General features: G+C 42.9%; 1 protein-coding gene and 1 pseudogene across 1 annotated transcript in view; one reads left to right on the top strand and one right to left on the bottom strand.

Moving 5' to 3' along the window:
* Positions 1-3,589: 3,589 nt before the first annotated feature.
* LOC144500185 (U2 spliceosomal RNA) lies at positions 3,590-3,792 on the bottom strand (annotated as a pseudogene).
* Positions 3,793-19,215: 15,423 nt separating this feature from the next.
* The window catches only part of mrpl48 (mitochondrial ribosomal protein L48), a 42,781-nt gene continuing 42,031 nt past the window's right edge, over positions 19,216-19,965 (top strand). Inside the window, exon 1 of the mRNA XM_078222866.1 lies at positions 19,216-19,328. Within this exon, the coding sequence (XP_078078992.1) occupies positions 19,308-19,328 (21 nt within the window). The 5' untranslated portion in view covers positions 19,216-19,307. The remainder of the gene's footprint in view (positions 19,329-19,965) is intronic.

Below are 19,965 nucleotides of genomic sequence, written 5' to 3' on the forward strand. Positions count from 1 at the left end.
ACAAAACATACCATTCATAGAGAAGAAAAGGAGAGAGTGCGCAATGTAGTGTTAGAGTCATAGCTAGGGTATAGAGAAAGATCAACTTAATGTGAAGTAGGTCCACCACGCATCTGATGAAGGAGCAGCGCTCCGAAAGCTCGTGATACCAAATAAACTTGTTGGACTTTACCCTGATGTTGTGAGACTTCTTACTATGTCCACCCGAGTCCAACGCCGGCATCTACACATCATGGCATACATAGAGAAGAAAAGGAGAGAGTGCAGAATGTAGCGTTACAGTCATAGCTAGAGTGTAGGGAAAATCCAGTTTAATATGAGATAGGTCCATTCAAAAGTCTGATGGCAGCAGGGAAGAAGCTGTCTTAAGTCGGTTGGTACGTGTCTTCAGACTTTTGTATCTTTTTCCCAACGGAAGAAGGTGGAAGAGAGAATGTCTGTGGTGCGTGGGGTCCTTAATTATGCTGGCTGCTTTTCCGGGGCAGTGGGAAGTGTAGACAGAGTCAATGGGTGGGAGGCTGGTTTGAGTGATGGACTGGGCTTTGTTCACGACTTTTGTAGTTTCTTGCAGTGTTGGTCAGAGCAGGAGTCATACCAAGCTGTAACACATCCGGAAATTTTCATTGTCAACTGAGTGAACAGACTTTAAATGAATTAATTTATTTTGATTTAAATCCATTAATGATGGATGTAAATCAAACACCTATCCTTAATGGGCAATTAGACTCAGGAATAACAAGTTGAGCAAAATGGAAACATATAGGTTTAAAGAACAAAGTGAATATAAGAGCCAGAGGGAATCTGTACCATTTGTGGGTCAGTTCAGATAATCCATTTTATATCAGAGAAAGACACCAACACACATAATGGTTACAACACAGAGGGAGGCCATCTTGTCTCTGCCAGCTCTCTGCTAAGTAATTCAGTTAGTCCCACTTCCCTGTAGCATTGCAAATATTTTTCTCTTCAGATAATTATCCAATTCCTATTTGAAATCAGGATTGAATCTGCCTCCACCACACAATGCATTCCAGATCCTAATCACTGCCTGCATTACAAAAGCCTTTCCTGCACGTTGTAATTGGTTCTTTTGCTATCACCTTAAATTGGCGTCCTCTGATTCTCGAGTCGCCCACCAGTGGGAACAGTTTCTCTCTGTCTACAAAAGCAAAATGCTGCAAATACTGGAAATTTGAAGTGGAAAACACTAAATGTTGTTAATATTGAGATATGGCAGCATCTGTGGAGAGAGAGACAGAGTTAACCTTTCCTCAAAACACTATGTACCCTCTATCTAATCTGTCTAGACCTAAGGTCGCTAGATTAGCATCGCCATAGATAAAGGTAAAAGGTAAAATCACCATAGCCCCAGATGACCATAGGCTGCTCTCCCCTTTCAGTCGAGCTGACTGGTGCTGATTTAATATGAGGAGCACCACAGCTCAGGGGGCAAGGTTGAGAAGGCGGGCCTTCATGAATAACCAATGAATCACTCCAGATACAGACAATAACACAGGCCACTCGGGTTACTGAGTGACAGTGTGGAGGGGCTGGATGAACATCAATAGAGATAATCGGGGTACTGGGTGGTAGTTATTAGAACTAATTGTATCTTAGCTGTTAAATGTTCAGTTGAGGTTCATACAACCACTGACATGATGGGCTCATTTTTGTTTTTGAGATATGTACCCTCACTAGGTACATTCGCGGCCAGGTGTCTCTGGAGAGGGAGCATGCGGTGTCCACGGGCGCGGTTGACGCCTTCCGCGACCGCTGGGCACCGCAGGGGCTGGGTGTATTATCGACCCCGATAATCACCTTTTGGTTTGATGTTTTAAGTTTCCTTTCGACTTTGATTTTGGTTCGGGCTGTTCCCCCCTTCCTTTTGGGGAGTTGCCCCTTTTAATTTGTCCCTAAGTTAATTTGAGTTCGTTTACTTGATTGGTACCTTAAAAGAGATACCCTCACTCGATAACTTTCTCCCTGAATTGTCTGACTTTCCCTTGGGCTCCCTGAGACAGTTGAGTTATTTTCCTGCACAGAGCAGTAAATAACCAGGGAGGGCGGATTTAAAGTAATTGGCAGAAGAACTGCAGGAAAATTGAGGAGAAATCTTTTCACTCGGAAGGAAGAGGGTGTCTGAAACTCATTGCCTGAGAGGTGGTAGAGGTAGAAACCCTCATTGCATTTTTTAAAAATAGGATACGCATTTGAAGTACCATAATTTACTGAACTACAGAACAAATGTGGGTCTGGACAGACTTTTGTGTGACACATACGTGATGGGCTGTCTCCTTTACAGTGTAAAGTTTCAAGGTTTCTATGCTTTCAGTCCTATGAATTACTTTCAAAATTCTAAATAGATGTAGATGTTGTATACTTGGACTTTTCAATGAAAAAATATCACATAGGTGAGTTATTTCCAAATGGTATTAAAAGAACAATTGCTAAATTGGTTACTTAATTGTCTAAGATATATGAGATAGAGAGTAAGAACCTAAGAAGAAAAAAACAGAAGAACGTAGGAAGTTCTTTCTTTCCACACCCTGCATATTGTATTTATGCCTATTATTGGGGGTAATATGATAAGTAGCAGTAGACCTTTCAGCCTCTTAAGCCTACTCCACCATTCAATATGACTCTGGCTGATCTTTTGCCTCAACTCCACTTTCCCATCTGCTTCCTGAGGGACCAAAAATGTATCGATCTCAGTTTTAAATGTAGTTAGTGATGGAGCATCCACAACCCTCTGGGAGAGGTAATTACAAAGAATCACAACTAATTGAGTGAAGAAATTTCTCAACTTCTAAATGATCATCAACTTCTTACCCTGAGGCTATGTCCCATCGTTCTAGATTCTCTAAGCAGTATGGTATGAAATTTTCCATGCAGGCCACACACAAGCTAGCCCCTTTAACTTGCCATGCATGTACGGCTGTGCAAATAAACTTAAAGGTTCCTATGCATTTAAACGTGCACCATATTAAAAAAATACTTGAGTACAGTTTCAAAGTTTGCAGATGATAGAAAACTTGGCAACACAGGCTGGAATTTTCTGGTCTCACATGCCCTGCTAAGCTGCCAGTGAGAAGGGGGAATTTGGCGCTCAGCCAAATCTCTGTTCACAGCAGCGGGACTGGATAATCCCAGCAGCAGGCGAGGTCAGAGAATTCCAGCCACAGTAAATAATGTTATCAGACTTCAGTAGAACATAAACTAGTGAAATGGGCAAGACATGGCAGACGATATTTAATACAGGTAACTGTTTAACTTTGGAAAAAACAACATGGAACCACAATACAATCTAAATGATATTATTTTTGATTTGATTTATTATTGTCACAAGTATTAGTATACAGCGAAAAGGATTGCTTCTTGCGCTGTACAGGGAGGGTATGTAGAGTTATGTAGAGGGACTACATAGAAAAGAAAAGGAATGAGTGCAGAATCATAGAATTTTTTTTTTCGTACTTTTCCAATTCAATCAAATCAAATCCAATTCAGAGTCTCAACAAGTTGAGACATTTCCGATCCAGGCTGGCAAGACAGGGCAAGCGACCAAGTTACCCTGTCCTGGGCCTGATCTACATGAGCCAAGCTGATTGGAGGAGCAAAGCGATACCTCCTCCAAGACTTGAGCTCATTTGCATCTTAGCCAAAAGGCCGAGACACCGCTTTTAAAAATTGCTTCATATGAAACATATGAAGCTTCAATGTAACCCAATGACCTCAACCAAGTGCAGCATCCAATCCATACTACACTTGATCTTAGCCAAAAGGCCAAGAAGCGAAGAATTCCTACAATGCAGAAGGAGGCCATTTGGCCCATCGAGTCTGCATCGACCACAATCCCACGCAGGCCCTAATCCTGTAACCCCACATATTTACCTTGCTAATCCCCGACGCTAGGGTCAATTTAGCATGGCCAATCAACCTAACCCGCACATCTTTGGACTGTGGGAGGAAACCAGAGCATCCGGAGGAAACCCATTCAGACACGGGGAGAATGTGCAAACTCCACACAGACAGTGACCCGAGGCCAGAATTGAACCCAGGTCCCTGGCGCTGTGAAGCAGCAGTGCCAACCACTGTGCCACCATGCCGCCCATTGTGAGAGTGTAGTGTTACAGTCATAACTAGGGTGTAGAGAAAGATCAACTTAATGCGAGGTAGGTCCATTCAAAAGTCTGATGACAGCAGGGAAGAGGCTGTTCTTGAGTCTGTTGGTACGTGACCTCAGAAATTTGTATCTTTTTCTTGACGGAAGAAGATGGAAGAAAATATGTCCGGGGTGCGTGGGGTCCTTTATTATGCTGGATGCTTTTCTGAGGCAGCGGGAAGTGTAAACAGTCAATGGATGGGAGGCTGGTTTTAGTGATGGACTGGCCTTCATTCACAACCTTTTGTAGTTTCTTGCGGTTTTGGACAGAGCAGGAGTCATACCAAGCTGTGGGGAGGTAGAGGAAAATGGATGGGACAGAGGTAAGATATAGAAAAGGAGAGGCAAAGGGGGAGAAAAGGTAAGGGAAGGGGGATACAGTAGGGGGAAAGAGTGGGAAAGGGAAGAAAAATGAAGAAAGACAATAAAGAAATAAAAGGTAGAGAACAGATAACAAATTAAATAAAATAGAGTGAAAACAAAGGGATCGAGGTTGGGTAAAGCAAATCATCTGAACAACTTTAGATGATTTGCTCTACCCCACCTCGACCACTTTGTTTTCACTCTATTTTATTTAATTTGTTATCTGTTCTCTACCTTTTATTTCTTTATTGTCTTTCTTCATTTTTCTTCCCCCACTCTTTTCCCCAACTTTATCCCTTTCCCTTACCTTTTCTCCCCCTTTTCTTCTCCTTTTCTATATCTTACCACTGTCCCATCTATTTTCTTCCCCCCCTCCCCCAACATCTTCATTTTAGCTTCTCTGCCGTTTGGCCATTCACACCCTTTATTCTCTCTGTGGACAATTATTAGCAGTCTTTTCCCCTGGTTTCTGTGGCTCTGACTCATCTTTCATTCCCTCACCCTGCAGTATAAATATCTCCCACTTTCTATGCCTTTTAGCTTTGACAAAGGGTCATCTGGACTCGAAATGTCAGCTCTTTTCTCTCCTTACAGATGCTGCCAGACCTGCTGAGATTTTCCAGCATTTTCTCTGATATTCCACTCTGAGGTGCCTCAATGCAATTTCAATACTCTTGATAGTAACAATAAACATTCTTTGTCAGGATACCCCAGATGTGGAGATGCCGGCGTTGGACTGGGGTGGACACAGTAAGAAATCTCAGAACACAAGGTTAAAGTCCAACAGATTTATTTGGAATCACGAGCTTTCGGAGCGCTGCTCCTTCCTCATGGTCCTCCAGCCATAGGTGATATTTATCTATGGTGTGCATCCCTGGAAACAGCCCGTATAGTACAGAGTCCTGTGCCACAGAGCAAAATCACTCCACTTCTCTGCAAAGACACATTCTAGAAGGAGGTGGACAACAGTCTCTTCTCCACTACAGCCACTTTGAGGACACTATGTGGAAAGTGTGATTTTTTAAAAAATTCATTTGTGAGACATGGGCATTGCTGACTGGCCAGCATTTATTGCCAATCCCTAGTTGCCCAAGGCAGTTGAGAGTCAACCACATTGCTAGAGTCACATGTAGGTCAGACCAGGTAAGGACGGCAGATTTCCTTCCCTAAAGGACATTACTGAACCAGATGGGCTTTTCTGACAACCGACAATGAATTTCATGGTCATTAGTACATTCTTAAATCCAGATATTTTTTATTGAATTCAAATTCCACTATCTGCCTTGGCAGGCTTCGAACCCAGGTCCTCAGAACTCTAGCTGAGTTTCTGGATTAATAGTCCAGCGATAACACCACGAGACCATCACCTTCCCCAACTCTGGGCAGGCAGGATCTGATGGGGGGGGGCTTTCTCACCACCAGCCAAGTTATATCTTAGTGTTTATCCACATAGGCAGGCAAAGATGGCCTTACTTTAAAATCTCATTCAAAGGCAGCATCTACAGCAATGCAGCACTTCCTCATTACAACACCGAAGGATCAAACTAGATTATGTATTCCAGTGCTATGAAGCAGCTTGGAACAAAAACTTTCATGGCTCAGGTGAGAGAGCAATCATTGAACAAACTGGTGCTTTAATACGTGGGAAAGGCAGATATGAGAGGAAAGGTGTTGTTTTTCATTAGCCTATTCAAAGTGTGTTAAGATTTTACTGTAGTAAAGGTGTTATATAAATTCAAGCTGTTTTCGATGTTTCAGTAGAAATCATTCTATTATCAATGCTACCTGGGAGATAAAGGAAGATGGCACAATGGCACAGAATAAGCTTTCCTCCAAGCTGCACTGGCTCAAAATACATAATTTATAGGGAGGAAAGATAATTAGGGATTTGATGGACTACAACATTAAAAGAAAAAAAAGGACAGGCTACTCGATGAAGGGATGAGGAATCCATGTGGAAACCACAAAAAGAAATAATGGTAATAGGAAACTTGAACCAGCTAATATATATTGAGAATACCCAAGTGGCCTAGAAACTGAACTAGTAAATGTAATGCATGGCTTCTTTCTGACCCAGTGTATCAGGCATGCCATGAGAGGCAACTCACATTTCAATTTGATAATGGTAAGTGACCCAGATTCTGGGAATAGAATTAGTGCCTCTCTTGGCAACTGTGAGCAGAACATGATTCAATGTGACAAACGTCCGGAATAAACCGATACCATAAACCTGGAGCCCAGATCCATAGCTTTTAAAGGAGCAAACTTTCAGAAAATTCGGGAAATTTCTAAACAAGCTAATTGAGGGACCACGTGCAAGAAAAAAATTCGACCTGAGAGCAAATAGAATATGTAGCTTAAATAAATGAATCCCAACACTAATAGGTCTGGACCACACAAACGTGATTGCAAACAGACTATGACAATGTGAGGTTAAGCAAATGATGGGGGTGATTTTGAGGCCGCACTCTGTGGGAACGGCGGCACTGCCTCAAAGTCCAGACGGTGCGATTCGCGCCAGCGAGTGTCCGAGTTCCAATCATCCCATGGAGTGGCCTGAAACATGTCGCGGGACCAGAGCAAGCTCATTTTAAAACATTAGCGAGCACTCCCTCCGGATATTGAGCCCACACAGAACCTTCAGTGGGTGCCGAGGTGATGTCACACCGGCACCATTTACAACAGGTCTACAGAAGCGTGACCCTGGCACCTTCACCTCCGAGGGGGGATTTCGGAGATGAGGGTGCGGACAGCCAGCACCCTCCACAGAGTGCACTGCTTAGGGGGCCCCGGAGTGGCCTCGGGGGGGGGGGGGGGGGGGGGGGGGAGGTGACACAGTAGGTTCAACTTGGAGCCGGGATTGGGGGTCCCAGAATCGCCATTTCAGGGAGAGGGGTCGAGAGGGGTCATTCTCAGGTCTTGCCTTCCCTTTGTGTTGGGGCACCCCTTGCTCTAAAGGAGTTATGAAGGCTGGTATGCAGGTAACGCTTCCCATGTCCTCCTTCCTGGGTTCCTGAACAAATCGCAGCAGAGTGAGAGCCCTTCCCTAGTGGGGGCTGGCAAGAGAGTGGGAGGGACATAGCACTTCCATTCTCAGACTCCACAGGGATGGGGCACTGGGCGAGTGTGGTGGTTCTCCCAAGCTTGTTGACACAAGCTGACAGGGTGGAGGCTCTGTGGGTGAACAAAGTGAAATCTATTGACAAACATTCAGAACCAAATGGTGACCTTACTGCCTATATTCACCCGTGCCCTCTAAGTGCCTATGGTTTCTTAATCTTCCTCACCCTCCCACTACGTCTAGATGTATCCCCAGCATCCACAGCTGAGGTTGAGGTGGCCTGTTGACTTCCACACCCTTTTGCCTGAGGTGAATTTGGCTGCCATCTCTTGCAGTCGTTGTGGAACAAGTGCTGGGGAGCCGTTTATATGGAGCTCCCCAGTGCCCGCAGAAGTTACGTCGTTATACAGCGGGCGAATCAAAGGGAGGATGCTGCAGGAGCGGCATGAACTCATGGGAATAGAAAGTAATGCTAATGAGCTGTAAGATTCGGCCCAAAAACACGCCAGCGCTGTGGGTGCGTAACACTCCATTTTTGATGCTGGACCCTACACTCTGTCATTTTCTGGTAAGGTTTCACCCAGTGGGAACTGCACAGTGTATGTCCGGAGAAGGATGAGGCAAAAATCTGAGAAGAGCACAGGAACTGTCAAGAAATGTAAATTTTAAAAGGCCAATGGAGGAGCAAAGAGGGAATCAGAAGTGAACAAAACTAAAGGCGAGATATTCCTCCAGTATTATAATAGTAAGGCAGCCAGGAGAGAAGAAATGAGATCTAAAATGCAAACTAGTTCAAAAATGACAGTAAACTCCATCCCTATCTCTTTAAACCCTTCCAGGTCCACAACCCCATGAGATCTCTGTGCTCCTCGAATTCTGACCCCTTAAGCATCCCCAATTTTACCTGCTGCAGCATTGCTGGCTGCACCTTTGGTTACATCAGTTCTGAGCTCTGAAACTTCCTCCTTTAACCTTCCTGCCTCACTTCCTTCCTTTAAGGTGGTCCTTTAAGAAGATGTTCAAAGGGACCTGGACGTCATTGTTCATTAGTAACTAAAAGTTAGCGTGCAGATGTAGCAAGTGGTTAGGAAGGCAAATGGTATGTAGGCCTTCATTGTAATACTGAAGTAAAAATGTCTTGCTGCAATTGTATAGATTCTTGGTGAGATTGCACCTGGAATTTCGCGTACAGTTTTGGTCTCCTTATCAAAGGTAGAGTGTACTTGACATGGAGAGAGTGCAACAGAGGTTCCTCAGACTAATTCCTGGGATGGCGGGATTGTCTCCTGAGGACAGTTTGAGGAAACTTGGCCTGTATTCCCTACAGTTCCAAAGAATGAGAGGTTATCTCATTGAAACTTACTAAGGACCTGACAGGGTAGATATAGATCGGATGTTTCCCCTGTCTGGTGAGTCAAGGACTAGGGGACACAGTCTCAAAATAAAGAAACATTAGGACTGGGATAAGGAGGAATTCTTCACTCAAAGAACCTTTGGAATTCTCCACGCTAGCAAGCTGTGGAAGCTCAGTCACTGGGCCTTTCAAGCAGAAATTCAGAGATGTTTGAATACTAATGACATGGAGGGATACGACATAGTGGTAGATGGTCAGCCATAATCTTTTTGAATGGCAGAGATGGCTCAATGGACTGAATGACCCTCCTCCTGCTGCTATTTCCTATGTTACTAAAGAGGAACTATGTTCCTCTTTAACCAAGCTTTTGGTCATCCGATTTAATATTTCCTGATGTAACTCAATGTCCAATGTTGCTTTATAATGCTCCCGTGAAGCACCTTGGGACATTATTGTGTTAAAGGCGCTATATAAATCTGAGTTTGTTGCTGCTGTTTTTGAACTAGAAATAGTAAACAAGCATAATGGTTGAATATTTCTGGCTAACCCCGCCAGTGGGATCGTTTGGTCTCGCTAGACGGCAACCTCCCTGCCATGGGTTCCCTGGCAGTGAAGGGAGGGAACAACAGAAAGACCCATTGATAGTGACATTGGCAGGACTGGAAAATACCATTGCTGGCCTATGGCAGGCTGCCTCTGCCACTGCAAAACACATCTCAGGGTGGAGGGGGTGGTATTTGATTCGGAAAATTCATCCAATGACTATCTGCCAGAAACGTTCACCAGAAAAAATCAAAGTATTGAGCTACCTATCTGTAAACCTAACAATTTGGCATCACTGTGTCACATGTTTGTGACTATCTTAAACAACTGAACTTAAAGAGATGCCCAATGAGAACAAAGACAAAGTCTAAAAAAAGTGGATGGTCATCATGAGGAAATTGTAGTGATCCATGTGATGCATCCTGGAACTCCCCTCCTGACAGCATTATAGGTGTCCCTTCATCACACAGATGCAATGGTTGAATAAGGTAGCTCACCCTCACCTCTCAAAGACAATGACTTTTGATTTTCCAACAGCACCCACATCCCATGAATGAATTTTTTAAAAAGACGCAGTTAAAGTGAATCAGGGTAAGTCCATAGCTTAGTCAATAAAAACCAGGCCTGCCAAGGATCACTCAATCAGGGTGACAATCACTCATAATGATTTAATAATGGGTGCAATTCTGATCTACATTAAAAAAAAACAATGCTTCATACTTTTAAACAGATTTAGTGTATGATTTGTACTGATTATAGTCAGTGTCAAGATCTCCTGAATGTAGCAAGGCCAATGAGGTCAGCCTACATGACTTTGGAGAACTGCTTCTGGGCGTGATCTCCGATCTTGTCCGTTCTCACCCCGCTGCAGCGAGAATGGCGAATTTGGCACTCAGCCAAAACTCCATTCACTGCATCGGCACTGGAGAGTCCCAGCCATGGACATGGTCAGATGTTTCTGGTGCCTATTTTCCACCCAAGAATGTCAGCCACCTGCCTTTAACCTCCAGGTTCAGCCTGCAAGTCTATGCATTTCCCAGCTTGGCTTTTGTCGAGGTATGTCGACATTTCCCAGTTACCATGCTTGGTGCCTTCCTGCAATGTCAAGCAAACCTTGAGTTCAATCTCAACCAAATTCCTTTTACCACAGTTGGCCAAAGCTGAAGCTGCCATTGGATATTGACATTTATGTAAATGCACTTGTGGTGGGGGAACTAAACCATAGTAGGTATAAATCTTGTGGAAATATAGTAGAATTCATGTAACAAAACATTCCAAATAATGGAATATAGTTTAGTTTTTAACAGGCCCGACTAATCAGTTGCATAAGACTAGTAAAAATCACTGCATTATTTTTGTTAATCTTGGTTTTCTTCCCATACTAAAGTATGGTCTCTAAAGTAAACCTGGCAAATTGAAAAAGAATTGCTGCTGTTATTGACCAGTAAACCTCTGTTAGAGGATGATAAGTTAAACATGAGCAATTTTGCACATGGTGGAATAACTAAGGCTTTTCCCTATAGCCAGACCTATAAATTATCTTACACAAGCACTCCGTGAATAATATAACACTAAGAGAGGTAAATGGTATTGTGCTGTTTTGTCCCAAAACAGTGCAGTTTAAAGATCAAAAAGAAAGAATTTACCAGAGCATTTCATAATTTCCATGGACACATCTCGTGATATTTTTATAGCAGATTTGTGATGGCGTTTCAATGAAATATTCATTGCGCACATCATCAGCGACAACAATTTGCACTTGTATGGTACCTTTATCGTAGAACAATATCTCTAACCACTTCACAGAAGCATACAGGGAAAAAGGGCAGGATGAATTTTTAAAAAATGAAAAGGAATGATTAAGATCTTGATTAAAAAGGTGAGTTGCAAGGAGGCTCTTCAAGAAGGAAATTGAGGTGCAGAACAAGGGAGTTTCAGAAAAAAATTTTCAGAGCTTAGAATCTAAAGGCGTGATCATCAGTGAGAGAAAAGGTGCACAAAAATCCAGAGTTGGAGGGTTGGGGGGCTGGGCAAGGTTACAGAGATAGGAAAGCCAAGGTCATTAAGGGATTTTCTTTTAATTTATTCTTTAAAGGGATGTGAACATCACTGGTGCATTAGTGTGACCCCTTTAAGGAGCGGTTGTTCATGGGTCAAATGTCCCTCCTGGGGCCTATCAGAGAGAAACGCGTGAACCATCGCCTATTGAGTGTTAGGGTGCTGGTCCTGATAGGAGGGAACATTCAATATGAGCCCAGGAGTAAGTGGGACTAGACCTGTATCTGTTCTGAGCTTGTTTGTATATAGTCTTATCTATTCCTTCAGTAATAGATAAAACTACATACAATAATAGTGAATCACACTGTTGTGATTCAAGGCTTCCTCGTTGTGGTACCTCACGCTACAATAACTGACAAGGCCAGCACTTGTTGCCCATCCCTGATTGCCCTTGCTATGATAGAATGGCGGAACAGGCTTGATGGGCTGAATTACCTAATTCTGCTCCTATGTCTTATGGTCTTATGGTCTAACTGAGGGCAGTTATGAGCCTTCCACAGTACTATGGACCTGAAGTCCCATGTTGGCCAGACCAGATAAGGTTGGCAGATTTCCTTCCCTAAAGAGCATTTAGTGGGCTTTTACAACAATCAATTTTAGTTTCATTCCTGAGATTAGCTTTCAAGTTCCAGCTGTTATAAAATGAATGTAAATTCCACCAGCTGCCATGGTAGGATTTGAATCCGTGACCTCAGAACATTCACCTGGGCCTCTGGATTACTCATCCAGTGACATTACCACACGGCCACCATCCTCCCACAAGAATACAAATTGTAAATTTGAGACACTGGGGATCTGGGAGCCAATAGGATACACAGCAAGTTAAGAGGTGGTGGCTGATTGATACAGGACATGGGTAGCAGAGTTTTGGGTTAAGGTCATGTGAACAGGTACCTAAGTGATGGAGAGGATATGGGGTTGCAAGCTCAGTCGATTGCCAAATGGAACGGTGAGGTTGCAAACAATATGTTTTAGCCTGTGACAGTTGCTAAAGGGGTGGATAGAATCAGTGTAGAGCATGTGGCAAGGCTAAAGACATTGGCTTTGATTTTCCTAATGTTTAACTGCAGGAAATTTTGGCTCATCCAGAACTGAATGTCAAGCAAGCAAGCTAACAAAACAGAGCCAGTAGAGGGATTGAAAGATAGCAGAGGAATAAGGCTGGATGTTAGTATTCATGTGGAACCTAACCCTATTTCTTCTGCTGATATTACAAATGACATCAAGTAGATGAGGAAGAATTTGACACTAAGAATACATACTTGGCAGGACTTAAGCAATAACAATGCAAGGCTAGTTTGACTGGTCAATACTGGAGATCTTCTCATATTTGTCTCATTCTTTACCCTGTCCTTCCTGACAGGGAAATATTCAAATATTGTTTTCCTCCATCGTCTGAAGGCTCAGCAACAAAGGCAGACACAGATGACAGAATTCTTCATTGCCACTAATGGAAGCTGAGTGGAAAACCCTTAAGGAAGCGATTAAAGGTTTTCAATGGAATAAAGAGGGTTTCAGAGCATATGAGCTTTCTAGGAAGGCTCAGAGACTTCAAATAAAAGCTGTGTGAATATATTCAGGTTGAATAAACAGCTGTGGAGAAGGGGCCTGCCCTCAGTGAAATTGACACCCCCCACTAGTGGGGGGGTGTCAATTTTGTCTGCGCCTTCCAGGAAAGCTCATACGCTCTGAAACCCTTTCTATTCCATTGAAAACCTTTCATCTCTTCCTTAAAGGTTTTCTATTCAGCTTCCATTAGTGGCAATGAAGGATTTTGTTATCTGTGTCTGCCTTTGTTGAGAGGAGGTTCCAAAGATATGTAAATTGTCCACATTTTCCAAACTCTTGCCATTGATCTTATTCGACGGGGGAAGGTGTTGTGCAGTGGGAATCCTTTTAGACTGTGTAGTCTCTCCTTGTACTTCCTACCAGAATGAATCACTTCACACTTCTCCAGGCTAAATTTCATCTGACATCTTTGCCAACGTCAACAGTTGTCCTAGGTCTTCCTGAAATCGATTATTATCATCCTCCTTACTTATTATCTTTTTGAGTTTCATCTGCACTGTCCACCCTATCCAAGTGGAGGTCATTAAAAAGAGCAGTGGTCCCAATACTGAACCCTGAGGGACAAACCTAAATGCTTGCCTAAATGGTTTCAAACAGCTTTAGACCAAGACTCCTGCTTTCTCCCATAGCAAATTTTATTTTCATTCAGCCGCTGCCCCTTTTATCCCATGGGTTTAAATTTTACTGACAAGTCTATTATGTGGTAGTTCATCAAACATCTTATGAAAGTCCAGATACAAAACATCAACTGCATTACCATCATCCATTACTCAAAGAACATGGGCAGCATGGTGGCACAGTGGTTAGTACTGCTGCCTCACAGCGCCAGGGTCCCGATTCCCAGCTTGGGTAACTGCCTGTGCAGAATCTGCATGTTCTCCCCGTGTCCACATGGGTTTCCTCTGGGCGCTCCAGTTTCCTCCCACAGTCCAAAAGACGTGCTGGTTAGATGCATTGATCATGCTAAAATTCTCCTTCAGTGTATCCGAACAGGCGCTGGAGTGTGGCGACTAGGGAATTTTTACAGTAACTTCATTGCAGTGTTAATGTAAGCCTACTTGTGACGAATAAATAAACTCTAAACTCAATCAAATTAGTCAAACACAATTTGCCTTTGTCAAATCTGCAGTGAATTTTATTTATTAGCCCATATTTTTCCAAGTGCCAATTAATTTTGTCTTGAATTAATATCTTCACCATTGACATTCAGCTAGGTTTCCCTTTCCTCTTTGGTATAATACTCAATCTATGAGCCCTCAGGCATACCTAAGGAGGAGGAAGCTTGTGTGTCTCCATAATTTCTATCCTTCATGTATCCCATCCAGTCAGGGATTTTTCTCTACTTTGAACACTATCAACCTGTTATATATTTAAGAAGGGTTGCAGATTGCTTTAAGAGCTGATCATAGAAATCATAGAAACCCTACAGTGCAGAAGGAGGCCATTCGGCCCTTCGAGTCTGCACCGACCACAATCCCACCCAGGCCCTACCCCCATACATTAACCCACTAATCCCTCTAACCTACACACCTCAGGACACTAAGGGGCAATTTCAGCATGGCCAATCAACCAAACATCTTTGGACTGTGGGAGGAAACCGGAGCACCCGGAGGAAACCCACGCAGACACGAGGAGAATGTGCAAACTCCACACAGACAGTGACCCGAGCCGGGAATCGAACCCGGGACCCTGGAGCTGTGAAGCAGCAGTGCTAACCACTGTGCTACCGTGCCGCCCTATAATAGGATAACATCGCATGATTTGATGGTGATGTCATTAGGGTGTGTGCTGTTTTACTTTCAGTTTTGTATGCAGTGCAGTGCAAAGAAGCAGCTCTTCAATAAAACCTGTTGTGTGTTACTTTGAATCTACTAGTGCAAACCAATTCTCTTCTTTTTCTTTTAAAACCCAGAACCCCTAAAATAGTTCGAGCATTAACAACATTTTTAGTGCCTCTTCTTAATCAATTTTTATTCTATGTAATTCCTCTACTATCTTCTTTTTTGCTGTAACATTAGGAGTATCCTCTTCTTTAGTGAAGACAGATGCAACATACACAGTTAGTATACCTCTGCCTCCATAAGAAAATCTCCTTTTTTGATCCCTAATTAAACCACCCTTTCTTTGACTACCTTTTCATTAATCAAATGTTTGTGTTCCCTTTTATGTTACCCAATAATCTATTCACTTTTTGCCTCTCATTTAGTTTTCAGTTCAGCTTGGTTCTCCAATGGATTACTAACACACCGTTTATCAAGCCTTTTTTTCAATTTCATTTTAATCCCTATATCATTCAGGGAGCTCTAGTTCTGTATGTTGTTCCTTTCCCCTTGTGCAAATGTGTCTAGTCTGGACCCATACCATTTCCCCTTTGCAGACTTCCCATTCCTCATTTACTGTTTTACCTACCAAATTTTTAATCCAATTTTCCTGGGCTGGATCTTTTTTCAACTTACTGAAAATAGCCTTGCTCTGGTTGAGTATATCTGCATTTGCTTTTTCTTAGACCTTTTCCTTGACCTTTCCATAACAACTCTTGGACCCAATGATATTATGATCACTCTTTTCTAAATGCTTTTCCACTGAAACATGCTCCACCTGCCCCAACATTTGACCCAGATTTAGCTCTGCTTCTTTCCTTGTTGGGCTGAGATTATATTGATCAAGAAAAGTTCTCCTGTACACGTTTCTGGAACACCTCCACCCTTTACATTACTATTATATGGTCTATAATAAGATAACATCGGTACTCTATTATCCCTACTCCAGTGCTCTTTCACCTTCCTGCAATTTTCTCCTTCTCACTATTTGGTGCCCTGTAGTATACGCCCAGCATTATAATAACTCCTTTATTGTTCCTTAATTCAAACTAAATTTATCCTGTCTGTTAACCTTCAAGTATATCTCTTACATTTATAGTCTTTGATCTCCCATTCTTAACTTCTAAAATAAGAAAACGGTGCTATCATTGCAGAAAAATTATTTTATTAGTGTCGCAAAAGATTTTTAAATTCAACAATACAGAGAAAATATTAAAATCCACGAATAGGAAACTGCTGGCCATCCATGGTGGCACAGTGGTTAGCATGGTTGCCTCACAGCATCAGGGACCCAGGTTCAATTCCGGCCTTGGGTGACATAGTTCACAGTATTAAATAGCAATATGAATTGTTAGTTAAAAACATGCAGTCATAAACTCAGTATACAAAAAAATGAGAAGGTTTCTCACGTTAAAGTACTTCATCACAAAGTCCAAGACAAAGAAAATGTAGGAAACAAAAAGTTGATTTGTGTGGAGTTTGCACATTCTCCGCATGCCTGTGTGAGTTTCCTCTGGGTGCTCCAGTTTCTTCGCACAGTCCAAAGATGTGCAGGTTAGGTTGATTGGCCATGCTAAATCGCTTCTTAGTGTCAGGGGGATGAGTAGAGTAAATATGTGGGGTTTTGGGGTTAGGGCCTGGGTGAAATTGGTGTTGGTACAGGCTCAATGGGCCAAATGGCCTCCTTCTGCACTGAAGTAATTCGATGATTCTATCCATTTAGGACATGTTTGTAAATCTATTCAGCGGTCCCTCATTTGAAACTATAAATATAAATCTTTAATTATACATTATATAGCACGCAATGTAACAACTCAAATTACTAATAGCATTGCATTGATAGGGTAAGACTTTTTCATTGTTTCACAAACTGTTAAAGGAGTTGACACTTCAGGATGATCCCCGTTAGCTGATCATCCCTCCCTACAGCCCTACCAAGGAAAGCACAAAACAAATTATATCATCATGTTTAGTTGGTCTGACGTATAGTTACCTTTAACCAACAGAATAACAACTCACAATAACTTAAAATAAGAGTCAGTTTTTATCCAAATTAACTCTAAGTGAAATTTAAACAGTGACTAAATACCATACAGTCTATAAAGATTAAAAAGCACAAAATGGTAAATTCGCAGCCTCTTCCGTCCAATTAATTATCTTAAGTAAATGTCAATTGCATCCTCATTTTTCTGCAGAGAACCTTTTTTTTAATCTAATCTCCCTAACCTACACAACCTTGGACACCAAGAGGGCAATTTAGTATGGCCAACCCACCTAACCTGCACATCTTTGGAGTGTGGGAGGAAGCTGGAGCACCCGGAGGAAACCTATGCCGACATGGGGAGAATGTGCAAACTCTACACAAACCATCATGCAAGGCTGGAATCAAACTCAGATCCTGTAAAAACTGTAATCTGCAGACGGTGATTCAAGTTGACTTACTTCACAAACATCAGCGGCCCCTGTAATAAATGAATTCGGACAGTGAGAGTTAGCAGGTTTTATGCTTGGGGCAGAAAATGTGGGAGGGAGGAGGTAAAATCTAAGTAAAGTCTAATGTTTTCTCTACTTCTCTCCCCACACTCCCCCACCAGTCATCAGCTCCTTCCCCCCCTCCCTGATCATTGGTCCTTCCCCCCCCCACACCTCCTCCAGTCATCAGCCCCTTCTTCCCCCCCAATCACTGTCCTCTTCCCCCCGCCCCCCTCAGTCTGAGCTGGCACCCACCTCCACCACCGGCTCCCACATTGGCCATCGTCAGCATCCCCAGCTCCTCCATCCATTCCTAGCCATCACCACATCTAAATGAATTCCCCCTTGTCCTCCATGAGGCTCCTACTAGGGCTTGCTCCAGATTGTCACTGCCAGGTTAGCATGGGCATGGTGCCACCCTGAAGTGCCAAAGACTTGCATTTGCCTGATACCTTTTACAACCACTGACTTCTCAAAGTGTTTTAAAATCAATGAAATGTTTTTGAAATATGGTCACCGCTGTAATGTAAGAAACATGGCAGCCAATTTTGCATACAGCAAGCTCCCACATACAGCTACGTGATAAATGACCAGATTTGTTTTTGTGATGTTATCTGAGGAATTGGTCAGGATACTGGTGATAACTCTGCTTCTTTCCCCTAGAATAACAAACACCATTGGATCTTTGATGTCCACCAGAGAGGGCAGACGAGACTTCACTCCGGGAAATGCAGCATTCTCTCACAATACAAATATCCCCCATTGTTACGTATTCGGAATTTGGATTAATGCAGTGTCTGATAGGGTGGTGGATACAAATTCAATAGTCGCCTTCAAAAGTATAATAACCCCAGGAGTCAGCTGTGAAGGGACTGTGCTTTTATTGCACAAATGAAAATAAACAATGACCACAAGCCTGTGGTGAGTACAACAGGTCCCCAACAGGACTAAAGGGTTAATAGACCCTCTCAGAGTCTTGCTTTAGACATGGCATGGTATACAAGCTCCACCTGATTTGTTCATTACCAATCCCCAGTGAGCTCATATTCAATGCACCCAACTGGGAGGTCAATGAATGATTCCCCATGCAGATCATGGGGGTTATCACAAAAAGGGAATTGGATAAAAACTTGTTGAAAAAGAAAAACGAATTGCTGGGATGTGGAGAAATTGGGGGGTAAGGGACCATTAGTGGATTATAGAGGAGGTGCAAACTGAACCTTCCGTGCTGTATACTTAATTTGTTGTATTAAATACAGTTCTTTTACCTGCTTTATTTAAATAAGTTGCATAAATTGTTGTTCACATAGATTTGGAAATGTGCCATGAGTCTGCGAGATCGCCCAAATGTTGTCTACAAACTGCCCATTCAAACCCAGGCAGGCAAAAATAATTTTCTTTTTTGATGCTTTGAAAGAGTCAGATGGCCACTCCCTTACCTTAGATAGATAATGAATTATATAATAGAGGAGAAACGATAGATTCGACTCATTAAACGAGTAGGGCTATTTTTCTTTGCAAAGGTACATATGATTTACTGGGGCGGTGAGTGAATATTGATGGATTGACAGGTCATTCTCCCCCACTATCATGTAATTTAATTCAACAAAGAACAAACATATCATTACAAAATACATTTGCTTCCTCCCCTGGAAAATCTCTTGACCCACATATTTAGTTGGTTCTTACGATTTTATTTAATTTCGCCCTTAAACCCCATGGAATTTATTTTCATGACATTATTGCACTGCGTGCTGTTCAGGCTGAAAGCGAGCTGCGCTTTTCTACCCGGAACGTATCTTCTCCGGCTTGGTTGCTGGGGTGGGAGTTTCCCGAGCGGGCTTCGGGAGGGGGAGAGATTTGTGTGAGGGACATGAAGTAGTCATTTCAATCCTGACTGTCTGAACCATGAATCCTGTTCTAACGAAGGTGATTTTGATTTATGGCATGTGTGTCTATATATATATCTCTCTCGCAAAGGACAGTTTCAGGTTTCAAGACATGTTTGTGGTGTCAGTGTATCAGTCAGCACTGTAGACTCACAACCTGCACCTCAGTGTGGGTGGTCTGGGGGGGGAGAGTGGGCCCAAGGGCAGCTGGGCTGGAGTTTAGGGAAATAATAACATTTCTCAGGGTTGCCAGCAATCTTCCAGTGGTCCTGAGTGACGCACATCCCAATTTCAACACGCACAAGCTTCTAAGCAAAACCACTATTTAATGTGGGGAGGAATTGCACTTGTGTGGCGCCTGTAGAAGCCCTGGGTGGCAGCAACTGGTGACCAGGGATTTATTGATTATATTTAGTAGCTCTTAGATGCTCTGTGTGCCCCCGTGCCCTGGGGAGGACTCCTGTGCATCTGACACATGATCCTTTTGTACCTGTGTTATCCCAGTGTCCACCAGGTCTACAGTGCCTATCTACAGCCAAGTGTAGTCACTTGTAGTGCAGGGAACATCAGCCAATTTGTGCCCAACAAGCTCCCACAAATGGCATGATGGTGATAGGGGTGGCAGATGGCACAGTGGTTAGCACTGCTGCCTCACAGCACCAGGCATCTAGGTTTGA

Source organism: Mustelus asterias, chromosome 10 (assembly GCF_964213995.1).
Source record: "Mustelus asterias chromosome 10, sMusAst1.hap1.1, whole genome shotgun sequence".
Lineage (NCBI taxonomy): Eukaryota > Metazoa > Chordata > Chondrichthyes > Carcharhiniformes > Triakidae > Mustelus > Mustelus asterias.